Genomic DNA, 17,418 nt, shown 5'->3' with positions numbered 1-17,418 from the left:
ATGTGCGTTCGGGAGCTTGAAATTCATCGCCGCGTTTTAAATGCACAACGTGTCTTATCCTCAGTTGTGTTGGCATTTCACAGAGCCAAGCCCTGAAAACTAAAGGTGTCAGGTGTTTACCATGATAGGCACGGAAGGCGTGCTCAGACTATTCGGTGACAACACTGGGACTGTAAAATTGTGTAAAAGCAAAAAATATACACATATCAAAAATAATGCTAATAAATGTATTTAACATCAATTCTGTCTTGAATTACAAACATGATTTGTTACCCACAATGCAAGGATTTGAGTTAGAGACAAAACTAGAGGTCCAGAACAATGCTTTTCTCTGACTTTCCCTTGATAAAAATACAATTTCTATAACCAAATAAATAACAGATATAATAACGGTTTCTAGTCTGTTCTTAGGGGGCAGCGCTCCTTCCACCCATTCATTAGGACTGACGAGTTTTTAGCAAATCCTTTTTCATAGGGAAAATGTCTTTTTCCTGACCATTTCCTGACCTTTAGCAGGGTGTGTAAAAAAATTCGAATAGCGAATAGCGAATAGTGGCGAACAGTCACGGATAGTGGCGAATAGTCGTCAATAGTCACCGCTTTAGTTCAGCACTGATCTGGGTTCGTTTAAACTGATCACGTCAAAAAAAAAAAAAAAAAAACAATAAAATACGAATGTGAGGTAAGTGCTCTGTGATTAGTTTATTAACTGAAAAGACACAAACGAGCTGCTCTGATAACCGGTTATAAAAACAACAACATCCAAGCTACATCTTGCGTTAATTAATTATCCAAACAAGCATGGGAATTTCAGTGAATTTATTACCTTTTCTTCTCAGGACTTAGGCTAGGGCCGACAATAAAAAAACAGAAAACACCAGGATAACCTAATAAAGACGTATTTACGCTTTTGCAGCGGTGAAAACACAAGAAATTACGTTTAGAAACACCTTTTGTACTCATAAGCATCCATGCTTTTTACGGGAAAATTGGGCACCAAATTCCCCCAATTTGGCCACTATCCTATTTGCCACTATTTGTCCACTATTCGCCACTATTCGCCACTATTCGCCACTATTCGCGACTGTTCGCCACTATTCGAGACTGTTCGCCACTATTCGCACTATTCGAGACTATTCGTACTATTCGCACTGTTCCCGACTATTCACTACTCGGGTTTTCCAGACAACCCCTTTGGCAACCCTGCCTGCATGTAAATTCGTGTTGTCGGTATTTTCACAACTTTAGCGAGAAACACTTGCAATTCTCAGACAATTACCACTACTGAGAGACATTAAAATCTACTAAAATAAAGTGTATTTGGTCAAGTTCCCTTCATTGATCTCAGTTGAAATGAATTAATACCAAATGACTGGTCTGGCAAAAATGTTGGTACGCAAATCAGTAATGACAGATGCACCATTTAGTAACTGTGGAAATCAAGAGAGATTGGACAGGAACGTCAACAGGTGATTTTGAAAGTTCTTAAAATTATACACGTCTTTGTCCAGAGTCTGCTGGTCAGTCAAATCAACTTAGCCATTGCGCTGAGCAATCTAGTGAATAGCCTGCGATTAAGTTCTCTTGGAAGTTGTATGGGTTGCTGGCTACAAGAGAGTTGACCCGGCTCGCATCAAGATAAATAAACTCTTGCTCGCAAAAATAGACTGAACATGTGTAAAAATGTCAGAGAAGATCTTTAATACTTTGTGAAATAGAAGTTACTGAGACCGAAAAATTAAAACTGTAAAAAAAAAAAGTCGAAGGAGCCGAGCGTACTTCTATACGAGTTTGAGCTACCATTAATTAATTAGTGTGGAAGTCGTTGTGGGCGGGATATGCGGTGCGTGCAAAACATGAAATCCTCGCACTACTTTAGACTAAATATACTCTACAATTTCAGACCAAACCTTTATTTTTAAAGAGATGAATCAAATCAATAAGAGTATAACTTTGCTCTAAAATCCGGCCAGACCAGAATACACAAGCCATGCCCTATATCAGACCAGAATACTCAAATTCCGAACATACCGGCCCTTACTTGAAAAGCTCCAAAGTGACTGACAGCCTCTTGGGCTGTCCGTGTAAGTTAGATTGGCTATTTCACGGGATTTGAGGCCGAGAGTGATGTAAAAAAATGTAAAATGTTATGTGTAAAAAATGTGAGAGGGGTTACCTTAGGAATAAGAAACCAGAAACTGCAAGGGACCGCATACAATAAACGCTGCCAACGTAGGATCTATAAGAGATCTGATCAGCCAAAAAAATGTATGAAGACAAACAATAGACTGCAAGGCTGATACTACGTGAAAAACGTTTCGAGACACCAACATGACAAGAACCGATAAAGTAGGATCGCAACAGTGGACAGCTGTTTCGCCCTTCTTGGGGCTCGTCAGTACTGTGTAGCGAAGATATGTAACGCCAGCCCAACAGCCAACGCACATAAATTGCAAAATGACCCGTTCACTATATCAAGTTCCGTACTTTGAACTCACTTGCGCCCCGAAACATGCGTTGCCACATCATGTGTTTCGGGGCGCACGGTTGAATGTTTAAATGTTTAGGCTGGCCTTGTCCAGCCACATTATTCTTTTGCTTTTCGAGACACCAATCTTGACACTTTGTCTCCTTACGCCCCGAAACACGTGATGTGGTAACGCATGTTTCGGGGCGCAAGTGAGTTCAAAGTACGGAACTTGATAAAGCGAACGAAAATGAAATTCCAAAGCAAAACGTTAAATTACTTAGCATCAAAAACTGACAAAGACTGCGCTGACGGTATTTCTTTTATTTAGTAAAATTACCTAAATACACAGAATAACCAGTTACAAAAGCCAAGAGCTATCCTCGCATGACCGTTGTTTTTTATGACGGATTTCAACAATCTTCGAGCTCTTAAACTAAAAACTGCATTACTTCTTCAACCTACTTGAGTCAGCTTTTCAGAGATAAATGAAAACATAAATGTCCTGAATCTAGACTTGATGGAAGAAAACGGCAGAAAGAGCGTGTAAGAGGACTGTTGTTTACGCTTTTTCTTCGATGCCGACAAGCTGTGAGTCTGGATTTCCCTCCCTGTACAAGTCAAAAAACTTTTTGTGCCACTCCACTGGGTAGCTACATTCCTTGACTGCGGGCAAGTCGCTCATGGCCCCGCACCAAGCTGACAGGACTGGGAACTTGCTGAGGTCAGCCAGCATATACAGGCGCTCAATCCACGGCCACATCAGGTAGTCTGCCATGCTAGGATTGTCACCTGCGGCAAGAAACAGCCATATCTATTTGGTTATTAGACCGTTGCAAGATTTTGCAAGGACGTTCGCCTTTTATATCAGTAAAGGTTTATCCAGTTGGTTCCCTCCCTCTCTCCCTCCCCGAAGGAATTTCCTTTAGGATAAGTTCTCTCGCCTTCCTGAAACCTCTGCATTCCCTTACATGCTAGGTAAGTCTGTGTTTGAACCAAGTGGCCCGTAAGGTTGGCGCTTATCTCCGGTTTTCGTAGCATGAAGCTACTTCTACTCCCCCTCGCATTGGATGCTAGCCCACCACAGGGTTGCTACAGCATTAAATTCGCCGGTACCTATTTATCCACCTAGGTGGAACGGAAAGAGGCCCTGTGCGCAATAACATCACGCAATGGCCCCTGCCAGGGCTCAGGCCCAGATCTCTCGCAGCTTGCTAGCCAATTAGACCACCGCGCCTACCCCACTTGCATGGCAACAATAAAAAACAAAAAGATTTCTTAAATGACTTAAAATTGAATTTCTAATTCTTCTTTGTCAAGAGAGGATGAAGAGTATGAGAGTTATTGCTTTATTCCCAAGGTAATCCCTAGCCTGCAGAACAGGCAGATTAGCGGGCCAGAGAGCGAAACGCGATACACGAGCGCGGAGCGCGACCACGACCATTTTCGCCTTCGTGGTCGCGCTCCGCGCTCGTGTATCGCGTTTTGCTCTCTGCCCCGCTAATCCGCCTGTTCTGCAGGCTAGGTAATCCCTCTCAAGCTATTTTAGGCGTGTCTAGAAATAGCCAATCTTGTGACTTGCATCATCTGTTTTAAAACTGGTGGCACCTCACCTCCAACGAATTTCTTATCTCCTAGCTCTTTTTCTAATTCAGTAAGCTGCTTGTCTAGCTCTTGCTGGGCTTCAGGACCGCCTGTTAGAGATTTATAAAAGGCGGGAATAATCTGCCAGAGAAATGCATAAGACGCATAAGAAAAGGTAAAACTGTCCATTGGAATGAACATAGTCCAGTGTCTGAACTCTCCTTTCTTCCCGCACCATATAGGGGTTGAACCCACGACCAGGCGAGCGAAAACAGAGTTCAGGATAATTTGCATGCGCATGCTCAGAACGCCGCCATTTTCTCCCAAATCTGGGGAAAAACCATCCGGAAGTACTTTCCAGCTTCGCCTTGTAGAGCGATTTCTTGAATAATGGCGGGCGTTTCAGGTAAGTGTAGGTACGTTAAAAATTTTTTGGAAGTCGCGGAGTTTGCCTTTTCGCCCGCCTGGTTTCAACCCCTAAATAGGGTGGGAATAAAGGAGAGTTCAGGGACTAAACTAGAATGAGTACAGATCATGCACAATCTCCCCCAGGTCCTGGACGTATTGACCCCGTTGGTAAATTAAAACTAAGATTTTTGTGCCAAATAACATCGTCGTGCTACAGTTTAAAACATATCCACACTACGTCCGTCCACACTAAGCTGAAGGAATTTCAAAACGGATTTCACTCTGAATTTCCATCAACAATACGCTGCTAAAATTTAAGAACGTAACAGTTACCGGTCATTCTGGATTTGTGTTTGTGGAACACTTCACATGATTATCGTGACATCATTGTTGTCAAAAAGCTCCATTTTCAAAATGCTTTACGTCCACATGAAAACGAAAAGTAGGCGTTTTCAAATTCCTCCGGTCTGAAGAGCGTTTTCAAAAAGCTTCGTTTTCCTGACGGATTAGTGTGGACGGTAGGCCTAACCGTAGAAATAAATCTCCGCTTTTAAAGTTCTCCGGCATAGTGCAGACGCTGCTTTAGTATGCCTTCGTCGCCTGGTTAACTAGTGAGACAATCTCAGATAGTGCAGAGCGCAATTGATAGCTCTGGTACAGTAGTCCCATAAGTACTCACCCCTACTCGGTTCACTTCCGGTTTGTGTCTATCTTGGTAGTCTGCGACGGCTTTTCCCCTTTGCAGTGTGTATGTTTCAAGGTTGTATTTTCATTCAAGGTCCAAACATTACGCACAAATTAATTACTACTGGTGCTTTAAGTTGATTTTCGTTCATTTTAAATTCAACAATACCCTGAAGCAGCAAACGTGACAATTTAGCTCTTCACGCCAACTTTGTAACTTGATACTTTTGTTTTCCTCGCAAAGCCATGTAATATGAAACCCCTATTTTCTCCAAAACATACGGAAGATGTCCTTGTTTTTTGGAGATAAATGAAAGAAAGTTAAATATCTGATGTAGTGATGAAGAAACGGAACAGAGACGATGTTTTACTAAAAATGCAAATTTTTACCGATGAACAAGAACTAATTTAATTATCAGATAGTCACGAAATACCACTCTCTTTTTCTGTTGCCACCTTTGTTGTTAACAATAAAACAATTCAAAATTAACACGCAACGATATTGATGGCTGAGAAGCTTTTCAACGAAAAGTATTGAAGATAAACAGCGCTACTTGGCCGATATGAATGAGTCTCCTCACAGACTGATTAAATTAATTTGCGCTTTCATTAGGTGCCACGGCGTCTGCAGCAATATTTGAGCATTTTCCTGGTTTCTTTTGTTACAAATTCACAATTTGCGGAGTATTAACGCCACTAACTTGAGAACTTTTTGGTCTCTCTTACAGACACAATTAAGGCAAGAATTAAACAAGTCGCTAAGGAGAAGCAATATATTTGAACTCTGACAAGCACACTATTGTAGATTGAAAACAGCAGATGATATCTGTTGAACCGACCTGTTTGTAATTCTAAAAGCTACGCAGCCACAGTAACGTTTCACTTTTGCAATAAAAAGGGACAACTGGCGCTACCTGAAAAATAACTGCCGTCCTTGGTCACATGACACGATATATAAAATACTGCGTGCAAAGATAGTGTATAACACTAACAATGCTAGAACGCATGCGTCTTACATGTTGAGCTCTACCATAAGGAAAACCACTCAACATTTGTGGGTGATTCCGTATGCAATGTATCCTTCACCTAATATAGAGGCCACGAACCCTAACTAATCTACGCATGCGTTTAGGGCAAATTAGTTTTGTTCTAAGGAGAATGGTACCACAAGGAGAGCAAGGGGTTACCTGAAACAAATATATAGCTTTGCGATGTTCAAACTTAAGCGACGGCGATGGAATGTGTTTTACGTAGAGTACACATGTACCTTTCCCACCCTACTCCCACTACTTCCCTGCCTCTAGACTAATTAATTAATTGAAATTAATTAATTAAACAAACATTAAAGTTTACACCTTAGCGCCATAGGGCCATCGCGCCATACCGCCATAGTGCCTTAGTTCCTTAGCGGCAGGCAACCCCCATAACCATCCCAATAGTGCACTCTGCACTAAAAAGCACTGACCTTATCTCTGAGGAAAGTTTTAAAGAAATGATTGTATTTTCATGCATTTCTTCTCCAAAATTTTAGAACAATAATAACCCAGTTTTGAAAGAAAAATGCTCCTATTGTTATTCGCAAATTAAAGTTACTTACATTATTACCTGCATTTTCTGACCGAGTCATGCCTTTGTTATCACTAAGTCACTCGATCACTGTATATGGGTTATTGACCAAATGTTGACTATGGTCAAGATGGCTGGACACATACATAAATACATACATTCTTTATTCAAGACGCAAAGTTACAAAAGTATACACATAAAAACAAAAGATAAAAAAGAAAAGGCGTCTCGAAAAGGAAGTTATGAGGTAAACCCTATGTAAAAACTCCCTAAAATAATACGAGAAATACAGAAAATATATAAAAAACAAGGATCCTTAATTAAACATTCAGATACAATTTGAACTTGGATCGGAATAGCTGGAAGCTATCAGCTTCCACTAAGTCTCTTGGTAAATTATTCCATAGCTTAACTATTCTAATAAAAAAAGAATGTTGGTAACAATTGAATTTGGCAGGTTTGATATAAAGTTTGTACGAATGATTAGCTCTCGTACACTTAGATATCGGTCAAGTTCTTTTTTTGCGAGTTTCCGAGACGTAGTCGAGGTCCATAAACTCGCAAAAAAAGAACGAGGCCAATATCCAGCCATCTTGACCGAACAAGCTTGGTCAATAAAAGATTTACTATATGGCTTTCAGGGAAATTGTTCTTGCGGGACACGGCGGGTAGTCCCGAGCGGGCAAGATAGCTCCATCTTGCCCGCTCGGGTAGCCAATCATAGCGTAGGATTTGATTCATCTTGCCCTCTCACGGAGCTAGCCATATAATAAAAACAGTTATTACCACAATTTACGTAAATAGATTAAACGATACGTACCTTATTTCCCAAAACTTCAACCAGTAATCGCTGCTTGTGTTTGGAAAAGATATCTTTAGGAAAGAGGGGTGCCTTTTCCGGGTACATATCCTCAAGGAATTCTGAGAGAAAAACAAAGAAAGTCCCCAGTATTGCATTGCGCGTCTCTACTGCGTATAATTTCACGCGTGATTAGCGCGCGCGCATTAAAAGAATGGCGGCTTTTTCTTTATGGCTGTACCTCGCCATAGAGGTAAATTGTCATTTTCTCGCAAACGAGTATGGTGACCTATCATTTTTTTTCTGTTGTTTTGAATTGAGTAATAAATTTCTCTGTGTAAAATAGATATGGACCAATTCTCAGTGTAGAACAGAAAGCAATCGTCGGAAACGTGAATTTAGAAAGCAATCGTGGCTACTATCATGGTGCTATTATAAGGATTTATTGGGTATAAACAAGGTGCTGTTATTCCTAAACGGACATGGGGACCCCTCATTTTTATTTCAAAATTTAAGTTCCTGTAATATAAACAATCAATAGGCGAAGTTTCACAAAAATTTCAGTGCAGGTTCTATTTCAGTGGAATGACCTTAAGCGCTTCTATCTAGCTCACGCTTTGTCACGCAAGCGAGTTTACGAACTACGCTAGGGGCGCTTCGGGCGGCTTCGCCACTCGCCTGTGTGTATTCCGTGGCTTCGACGCTCGCGGCAGGATCGAAAGCCTGGTTGCAGGCTATGCTGAAAAACGATAAAGAGTGATCTACTTGGCACTGGTCTTAAAATGGACACTAACAACCACATGTTCAGCTGAAGGGGGTAATGCGATAAAAATCTCTTAAATATAAATTCGGACTTCACTTACCACAGCAGATTGCAGATTCATAAATGACCTTTCCATCGGGCATTTCAATCACTGGGACCTTTCCCAGAGGGTTTATTTCAAAAAACCACTCTGGTCTATCCTTCAAGTTGATGTTCACGCACTCATACTCAATACCTTTGACCGCAAGCACAAGGCGGGCTCTCTGTTTTAATCAGATTCAAACACAAAGACTAGTAATTACAAAACAAATGAAAGTACAAGCTGCATTCAGTTTTAGAACATGCCATAAGATGTTATTTGGGCGACCCTTTCGCTATACGATCAAAGGAAATGATTTGAAGGTCACATGGCACTAAATCCGCAATGCTGGAGTGTAAGCTACACGCTGGGGCGTAAAATCAAAGAAAACTCAAGCTCAACTGATTGAAATCGCTATGTTTTTGAAGTTGTCACATTCTTTTGGTCTCCAGCATGGCGGATTTTGTACCACGAGACCGTTTGTTGTTCAAAAGGCCTTTTATGAAGGTCACTGGTTCGAACTGGTAAAAGTTCAAAGTTCGGGGGCGTAGCTGGGGTGGGGGGGGGGGGGTTCCTTGGGTGCCCGTGACCCCTGTATTCCACTAAGCTTGCGATCTCGACGAACTCAGGACAAAATCGAGGGTCTGTGGAGAGGCTATTACAGGCCATGATTCTCACACTCTTTCACTAGTAATTAACGAAAAGAAAATATCGCTATTTGAAGATTTCCAACACAACGTTTTGCTCGAAATACCAAATAAAGATGGATGACCCTTCAAGAGGGATTTTTCGTCTCAAATTGTTCATCAATGCATCCAGATTTGAGAGAAATAACTACGGAGCCGTCTGAAACGAATTATTCGTCGTCCGAAATATATTAGGCCATTAACATCGTGATTACTGTTGTTGGCGAACTTGCACAAAAACTAGCTACATGTAAACGGTCGTAAACTTTACCTCAGCGAATGGACAGAATCTCATACTGTACAGACGAAGACCGTCCCCTTTTCGGGCTGGTTTTTGAGATCCACTGGAAAAATGGCTCATTTTCTTTGGCAAACTAATGCACACACTGCAGCTTACGGCAAACAGAAATCTGCTGCGTCACCCTGACCGATGTGGTTATCTTCTGGTCACGCTAATTTGCAGTTCTTATCTTGAGTGTATATGCTCCTTAGCCTGCGAACGCAGACGTATTTCCGGCTGTCACTTGGTTCCGCCGGAAATAACGTCGTTTATTTTCGGCGGAACCAAGTGACAGCCGGAAATACGTCTGCATTCGCAGGCGATATGCTCCTCCACCGCACAATCTCATTGCGTGACATCACGGCTGCTATTTTGGCGTTCCCAAACAGGGTCCAAACAATGCCCAAAAGTAAAATCTTTCTCCTTTAGAAAAGGCCTTATAGAAACATACGCGAGTGGAAGTTTGGGGGAACGAGATAAAGAGTTCATGTTCCAACAGTTGTCTCAAACTTTCACGACTGTTTCCATTACTCAGCTCGATCAAAAACACGAAGAAAATGAATTTTTTCATTTAGAAAGTTCTGAGAAGAAAGGAAAATCCCTATATTTATGGTGATAATCAAACTGTAAGTTCTCTGGGCTCAGTCCCGAGTGAGTTACATGGTATTTTGTATAAATGAATTCATAGGATCTATCATTGTGTGAGTTATTTCTAGAACGCAGTAAGATAAATATAACGAGGATATTTAGCAGCTTAGAGAAACACGGAAAGTTAAAATCCAGTAAAAGACAACCGGCTTTGAACGACTGTTCTCGCTACGAATATAGCTATATAAGAAGTAATAAACTTTTATTTCGGAAAAGATGGCGGTATCTGGGGTCGAGAATGCGAGCTGTAGAGCTGGACGGGAAGTTATCACGGATACTCAGGCATGCAAATGCTCAAAAAAGATCAAGGGTAAGATCTAGCCATCTTGACCGATCAAGCCTGATCAATGAAAGATTCATCATATGCCACAAAGTGCACCATTTTTCTTGGGAGGCATAGCAGTTAGCCAATCACAGCGCAGGATTTGGTTCACCTTGCCAAATTGCTGAAAGCGCTATATAAAAAGCGTAGATACGCAACAAAACTACCCTTGAAAGCAGTGCCGATCAAATAATCTGTCTCTGATATGATAGCTTGCAGAAAATCAATCAAAACCAGGGTATCTTGACAGGTAAAACCCACAATTCAATAAAATTTGAAAAATAGATACAATTTCCCTATTCTTCTGCGTTTTCCCCTCATTTTATTTAGTTGTGAGACGTGTAAATGTTAAGCTACGTTCATTACAGTAATTAGTAGGAATCGAAATATCACAACGCGTTTGACGAACATTGTTCACGCTTTTTCCTCAATACCGATAAGCTGTACTTCTGGATTTCCCGTGAGGAAGCCTTCCATGTACTTTTTATGCCACTCCACTGGGTAGCTGTCTGCCTTGACTGCAGGCAATTCACTCATGGCCGCTATATAAGCTGAGAGGACTGGGAACTTGGTCAGGTCGAACTGTATATGTATTTTGAGGCGTTCCAAAAACGGCCACATGAGGTAGTCTGCCATACTGGGATTCTCACCTATGACAAGAAATTAGTTAAATTTAGTCAATGCATACCATCTTGAAATTGTATGGGGAAGAGAGGAGTCTGGGTTGAGTTGCCAGAAAAAAAGAGGGGATAGAGGTTCCCCAGTGAGCAAGTTTCTTCTTTCTGCTATTTTGGTGATTTCCACGACTTTATATTAAGCAGTTGCGTATGTATGGAAGACCTCTTTGTAGGACTTTTTGTAGATCAGCTGCAGAACTTTGGAACAAACTAGCCAATGATATACGTTTATGTGATAATCCAAGTCTTTTAAACGTAAACTAAAGACGTATCTTTTTAAAAATTTTGATTTTAGCTAAAAAGAATTTTTGATTTACATTTTTACTTTTGTCACTGTACTCTTTTTTATCTCGTAGGACTTTCTTTTTAGCTCTTTTTGCGTTTGTAAAGCGCTTAGAAAAGATCTGGATAGGAGCTACAGAAATATTATATTATTATCATTATTATTATCATCATTATCATTATCATTATCATTATTATTCCATGAATAATAGAATGTGTATTGTAAAGTTTGAGAGTAATTTTCTTTTGTTTTTTTTATTACTTCTCGTGTACAATCGATGACACAAACCGCATATACTTTCGCTACTTTTCTGTGACATTTTAAACAAAGTTATTCCAATTCTCAGGTTTTCTCAGTTTAATTCATTTCTGTAAACTACATTTTGCCTTCTTTTAAACGATTTTAATACAATTGTTATTGTAAATAGTTTTGTGCTGTAAATAATAATATTATCATGTAAAGTTTTAGTGAAGAATTTTATTGAGCCCAATAAAATTGTTATTAAATTATAATTATCATTATTATTATTATTATTATTATTATTATTATTAGGCAAATTGTTTGTCACATTTTCTGGACGCTGAGCCATTATTTTGTTTTTCATCTTATGTCATTTGTAACAAAGGATTAATACAATCTTATTATAGCTCGAAACTGAACATTTTTTTCAATATTTTTTGTTTTGTAACTATTATCTATTATTATTATTATTATTATTATTATTATTATTTTAGTCACATTTTCTAGAAGCTGAGCCATTATTTTGTTTTCATCTTATGTCATTTATGACAAAGGATTAATACAGTCTTCTTATTATAGCTAGAAACTTAATTATTTTTTCAATATTTTTTTGTTTCGTAACTATTTATTATTATTATTATTATTATTATTATTATTATTATTATTATTATTATTATTATGCATACTGTGAGTTCCTCCCTGGGGGGAAGTTTCCACTGAGCCAATCTATTTGGATGAACGATAGAATGAAGTGGGCTCACTTGAAAGCTGTGAACAGAATGAGATTTGGATCATCTGTTTGAAGATTAATGGCTCACCTCCAATAAATTTCTGATTTACATTTTTCAGTTCATTTTCAAATGCCACAAGCTGTTTGTCTAGCTCTTCCTTGGCTTCATCTCCACCCCTTAGAGCTTTGAACATTGCAGAAGTGAGCTGCAAAAGAGAACATCAAATTTGCTCAAATTATCATAATTAATAACTGAAAACTGACTTAGGAAACAGAACCTGAAAGTTAAGAACAATAAATTTTACTAAAAGCTTTTCAAGCCTGTTGGTTCACAAGTTCACAAGGCTTTATACAATTAGAAAGGGACAACATCATGGGGATCTTGTTGCATCTGGTCAAAAATAGGCTCAACTACCTGGCACTGTTTGGGAAAATTAGCCAGTGCTCCTTCCTCAAAAACACTTATTCCTAGGGAGGGCCCTTGGTAACTGTACTCAAATTGCAAAAGAGCAGGGGAAATCAAGCTCAGTCAAAAAGACGAGTATTGCGTCCAACACGCACACATAAAATGTGCCAGTAATTTCAGGATAAAGATATTCAAAGTGAAATGCTACAGAGAAACCAAACTTTGTTTTGTATCAAGCAGATACCTTGTTTCCCAAAACCTCAACCAGTAGTCGCTGTTTGTGTTTTTCATATGGATCTTTTGGAAAGAGCTGTGCCTTCTCTGGATACATATCCTCCAGGAATTCTGAGAAAAATAGAAACAAACGGGAAAAAAATCAAACATTTGTAGCTGATCACAGAGAAGAATTTGGTTCATCAACTTCTTAACTAAGTACTGTTTTCAGCTGCATTTAAACAGCAATAAGTCTGACAAATTCACAGTGCTTAAATAACAAAATTGTGTCATATTTCCCACTCAGGTCGTATATGCACAGATATCAGAATGATGGCTGAGCCTATAAATTATCAGCAAGGAGCTTATAATAAGTAGAGTAAATCAATGGATGAGTGAACAAATGAGTGAATATATCAATAATTTGAATAGCTTGAATATCAGAGCTCTCAGGGTCTGTGATTGGGTGGACAATGTTCATGTACAAGTGATAACTGGAACTAGAACTTTGGCTTTTGATTGGATAAGTAATAGCTGATATCTAACTGTTTGCAGTGCAGCAGGTATTCCCTGAAATGAAAATGGAAAAATTTGTACAGACCAAATGTTTGCAAGCTATTAACCAGAATTTAGGTATCATCCCTGTTTTTGGATTGGTTCGCATTTAAAGCCATTAGTATACAAACACAGAGACACCAACCTAAAAACTTAAGATGAAATCTGGGAGATCACTGATTTCAAGTTTCTCAAGTCCTCAAAACATATTATGTAAAATCAACCATTAAGTGTGAAAATATATACTAAATAACACTATCCTTCTTATCAAGGATATTTGGTGACCTGTACAGAAGAACGGGAGACTCAGTCTGTATTTTTGTAAGACCCTCAAATAATCCTGGACAGTTTGAATAGATGCAAAATTCACTAACTTCTACATTTCAAAAGCTCAGCAGGTAGAGAGCTGGACTACAAAAATTATGCACTCAGGTCAAGACCTGGGGTTAAGACCCAGGTCACTGAACCAAAATGGATGAAAGAAAATTTTTGTTTATATTTAATCCACTTTTCTGTTAAACATCTGGAAGGAGAATAACAGTTGATCAGATACAAAATTAATGTCCCCCTCTTGTCAGGAGCCACACACCTCTTCATAAACTGTAATTTCATTTGCTCCCTGTTCCAGAGTGGTTAGTGCGCTTGTCTCCAGATCGAGCAGTCCGGGTCTGGGTCCTGGCTGGGGACATAATATTGTGTTGTGTTCCTGGGCAAGACACTTTACACTCACAGTGCCTGTCTCCACCCAGGTATATAAATTGGTACCGGTGAACTTAATGCTGGGGGTAACCCTGCGATGGACTGGCATCCCATCCAGGGGAAGTGGAAATACTCCTAGTTGCTTCATGCTATGGAAACCAGGATAAGCTCCAGCCAGATGAGCCACCTGGCTTGTGTACAGACTTAACCTTTTACCCCTATACCACACACCTCTATTGTTTTAAGGGTAAGGTTCATTGTTTCTGCTGTTTATTCTATTGTTTTCTCAGCCAATCCTGTCAAGTGCCCTGAGAGGTGTGTGGCACCTCTATCTTGTTTGTGAAGTCAATAAATAATTAAGCTTATGGTTAATAAATGAGTAAGTAAATAGAACAAATTGATATGACCAAGCCAAATGCTGGAAGAAGTACATGATTCAAACCTTTTAACTAATGGCAAGGGTTTCCTTGATCTCTTTGATGTGACTTCTAGTACAATTTGAGTTTAAGGGCCCATTAACTGATCTTTTTGAGCCATTGCTAAGGAAAATTTATTCTCGTATAACCTCATCATTTTTTAGTTAGTTCAGAGTTATTTCGTGTGTTTTAAGTTTTTCCTGATCAGTAACACTGGTAATGACGTCATCAGGCCACGCCCATGGTCATGTGACTAATACTGAAAAAATGCAAAGGCTCCCAGGCAAATTACTTTATTGCGACTTTTTAAATTGATTTAATATTTTAATTTAAATCCTCATTACACTACACAGAGATTTTGTCTCATTTCTAAAGGTCAGATTTTGAAAGAATTTCAAAATTATGAAAAATTCATAATTTTCTGAAAAAAGCATGATTTTGAAAAAGGAATGCATAGCTATGTTTCCAACGTTGACCTAAATCGAAATTGTCGGAAAAGGCTGGATTAATGAAAAACTGCATTTCCTTTAGCATTTAAAGAAACTGGAAGTGCGCCTGATATATATTGCGTGCGCAATTTACACTAGCAGCGCACTTTGGTAAGGTCAAACAAAGCCATACCGAGTTAGTTTTTCTCTTTCTATTGCTCTTGTTTTTCTGCCTTTCTCTTATTTTGTCTTTGCTTGTATTTTTTTCACTTTGCATTTTGTGAAACAAAAAGAAAAAGATCTAAAATTTAAGCGAATTTGAAGGTTATTGAGTTATTCTTATTTTTCGCGCTCAAGCTGACTAAGTAACTGTAAGTGAAATTTCACCTCCTTAGCAACGCGCGCAAGCGCGCGTATGAAGCGGTTAATGGGTCCTTCCAGGTTAATCTCTAACAAGAATAATACTGACTAAAACGGTTCAGGTCTAATAACTTATAAGACAGTATATCTGATGGTCACCATTTTAACTTACCACAGCAGATTGCAGATTCATAAATGACCTTTCCATCGGGCATCTCAATAGTTGGGACCTTTCCCAGAGGGTTCATTTCAAAAAACCAGTCTGGTCTATCCTTCAAGTTGATGTTCACACAATCATACTCGATGCCTTTGGCCTTTAGCACAAGACGGGCTCTCTGCAAAATGTTATTAATTTTACAATGCAAGATCCTCACAGACAAAGAAAAACACAGACTGGATTATGTTGGAGACTCATCGGAATTTAGAATGTCATGTCGTTGATATTTACCAAGCAAACTGAGTGAGGGTCATAGTCAGAAATTCAGATTGCTCGACAGTACCTGTGCATAAGGACAGAACCTCATGTTGTAGAGACGAATGGTATCCCCTTTTCGGGCTGGCTTTTCGGATCCTTTCGAAAAGTGAGTCATTTTCTTCGTTAAAGCGACAGCTCCCTGCAGTATGAATGTTAAGTTGCTTGCCGAATTAGAATTGTGCAGCGTCACTCCCAACCTCGTATCCAGGGCCTTCTCCTCGACGATTTTCAAAATGGCGATGTCACGGTGTCACAGTGATTTGGGTATCCCGAGGGGTACCCAAAACCCTACTGTTTTGGGTATCCCCGAGTTTTGGGTAACCCCGTACCCAAATCCCTGATGTTTTGGGTATCCCCACTCTCGTACGCTATTCGGCACGTACTAAAACATGTATTTTTTTAAAATGAAATTGCACTAAACTCAGCCTTATAAGTACTAGTCTCGTACTCTATTCGGCACGTACTGAAACGCATTTTTTTTAATGCAATTACGCTGAACTCAGACTTGTCTTGTAAGTAACAGGCTCTTACTCTATTCGGCAAGCAAAAAAGATGTTTTTTGGTTTAATGAAATTGCACTTGTATATAAGCACTAGTATCGTACTTTATACATCTTATTCCAAAATGGCCGCCATTTTAGTACTCTTTTGTTTACTTGAAAATGAGCCCTTGTTGCCTCGAGGTAAGAACGAGGTAAAAAGGGCTAATTTGCAAGTAAACAAAAGAATACTTAAATGGCGGCCATTTTGGAATAACGTGTATTCGGCGCTTAAAACATTTTTCCATTTAATTATAGTCTCACTTGGCGGTGCTGTTTCCGTTGTGGAGGGCGTTGTGTTACTCATTTTGGTTACGGTACGCCACGGCAAACACGGTCGTTTTAGTCCACAGCTGCTCTTTGTTGGAGGGAGGTCAGGTTTGCTTCAGTGATGTGGTTCAGTGCAAGTTGTCGAATTTTTATAGAGAGATGTGCTTTAGTGTTTTGCAACTTTTGACTACGTAAATGGGAACTCTTTCGAAACTACTTACGCGTGGATTTCGTAAACACATTTTACAATTGCGATAAATTGTGAAATGGAATCATTACAAATGTGACCTATAAGATACTAGAAAATGTTTTCACCAGTTGTTTCCCGTCAATTCTGAACAAATACTCCTTCGGTACATCATCTAGGGATATGTTTTATTTGTTTCATGAAATGACGGATTCAGTTGAAGCATCTAAGACCTCGTTCCTTAATGTAAGAATGTAAGATTAGTCATTTAAATGTACGTGAATTGCGCTACAACATTTTTCGAGTATGAAATTAAACACTACTCCCAGACAATGTGAACCCGGAATGTCTTGCTGACACTTGCTGCTACGTGATCTTGCATAATAACATAGTTTATGCGTCGTATTCTTCTCGGCATGGTACTATATTCGGCATTTTACACAGTTGCGGCTGACACAGTTGCCCTAAACATAAAGTTTGAAGGGCTTTAGCTTATGGTCTTATCGATAATGATGAAAAGGTAGCTTCTTCTAATCAACATACCCAATTCAAGACTAGAGTACCAAACCCATACCCTATTTAAGATCAAAATGGCCAAAATCGATACCCTATTTATGACCAAAACGGCTGGAAAACCATACCCTTTGGGGCCGCA

The 17,418-nt window shown here is 39.4% G+C and overlaps 1 protein-coding gene across 3 annotated transcripts; it reads right to left on the bottom strand.

Annotated features, from left to right (window-relative positions):
* Positions 1-2,768: 2,768 nt before the first annotated feature.
* Positions 2,769-16,205, bottom strand: LOC145480564 (glutathione S-transferase omega-1-like). 3 transcript variants are annotated; one of them, XM_081458806.1, is made up of 5 exons: positions 9,308-10,700; positions 8,372-8,534; positions 7,530-7,630; positions 4,081-4,192; positions 2,769-3,259 (listed from the first exon to the last, which is right to left on the bottom strand). In XM_081458806.1, exons 1-5 carry the CDS (start codon positions 9,395-9,397, stop codon positions 3,030-3,032), a joined length of 696 nt encoding a protein of 231 aa, XP_081314932.1. In that variant the 5' UTR covers positions 9,398-10,700; the 3' UTR covers positions 2,769-3,029. The 3 variants fall into 3 exon arrangements, with proteins under 3 accessions (XP_081314932.1, XP_081314931.1, XP_081314929.1); XM_081458805.1 differs by lacking the exons at positions 7,530-7,630; positions 8,372-8,534; positions 9,308-10,700 and adding exons at positions 12,867-12,967; positions 15,466-15,628; positions 15,794-16,205 and having other exon boundaries at positions 2,781-3,259; XM_081458803.1 differs by lacking the exons at positions 2,769-3,259; positions 4,081-4,192; positions 7,530-7,630; positions 8,372-8,534 and adding exons at positions 12,305-12,422; positions 12,867-12,967; positions 15,466-15,628; positions 15,794-16,189 and having other exon boundaries at positions 9,399-10,936.
* Between the last annotated feature and the right edge of the window lie 1,213 nt (positions 16,206-17,418).

Source organism: Orbicella franksi, chromosome 3, assembly GCF_964199315.1.
Source record: "Orbicella franksi chromosome 3, jaOrbFran1.1, whole genome shotgun sequence".
NCBI lineage: Eukaryota > Metazoa > Cnidaria > Anthozoa > Scleractinia > Merulinidae > Orbicella > Orbicella franksi.
The sequence above is the reverse complement of the archived record's forward strand: the minus strand, read 5'-3'. Positions and strand labels throughout refer to the sequence as shown.

Bases quoted from the DNA above. Each gene is read 5' to 3' on its own strand.
- LOC145480564 (XM_081458803.1), bottom strand. From the start codon at position 15,883: ATGACTCACTTTTCGAAAGGATCCGAAAAGCCAGCCCGAAAAGGGGAT. The intron at 12,968-15,465 runs GTAAGTTAAAAT...TATTTTTCTCAG, and splicing joins TGAATCTGCAATCTGCTGTG to AATTCCTGGAGGATATGTAT. The intron at 12,423-12,866 runs GTATCTGCTTGA...TCTCTTTTGCAG, and splicing joins TTGAGGTTTTGGGAAACAAG to CTCACTTCTGCAATGTTCAA.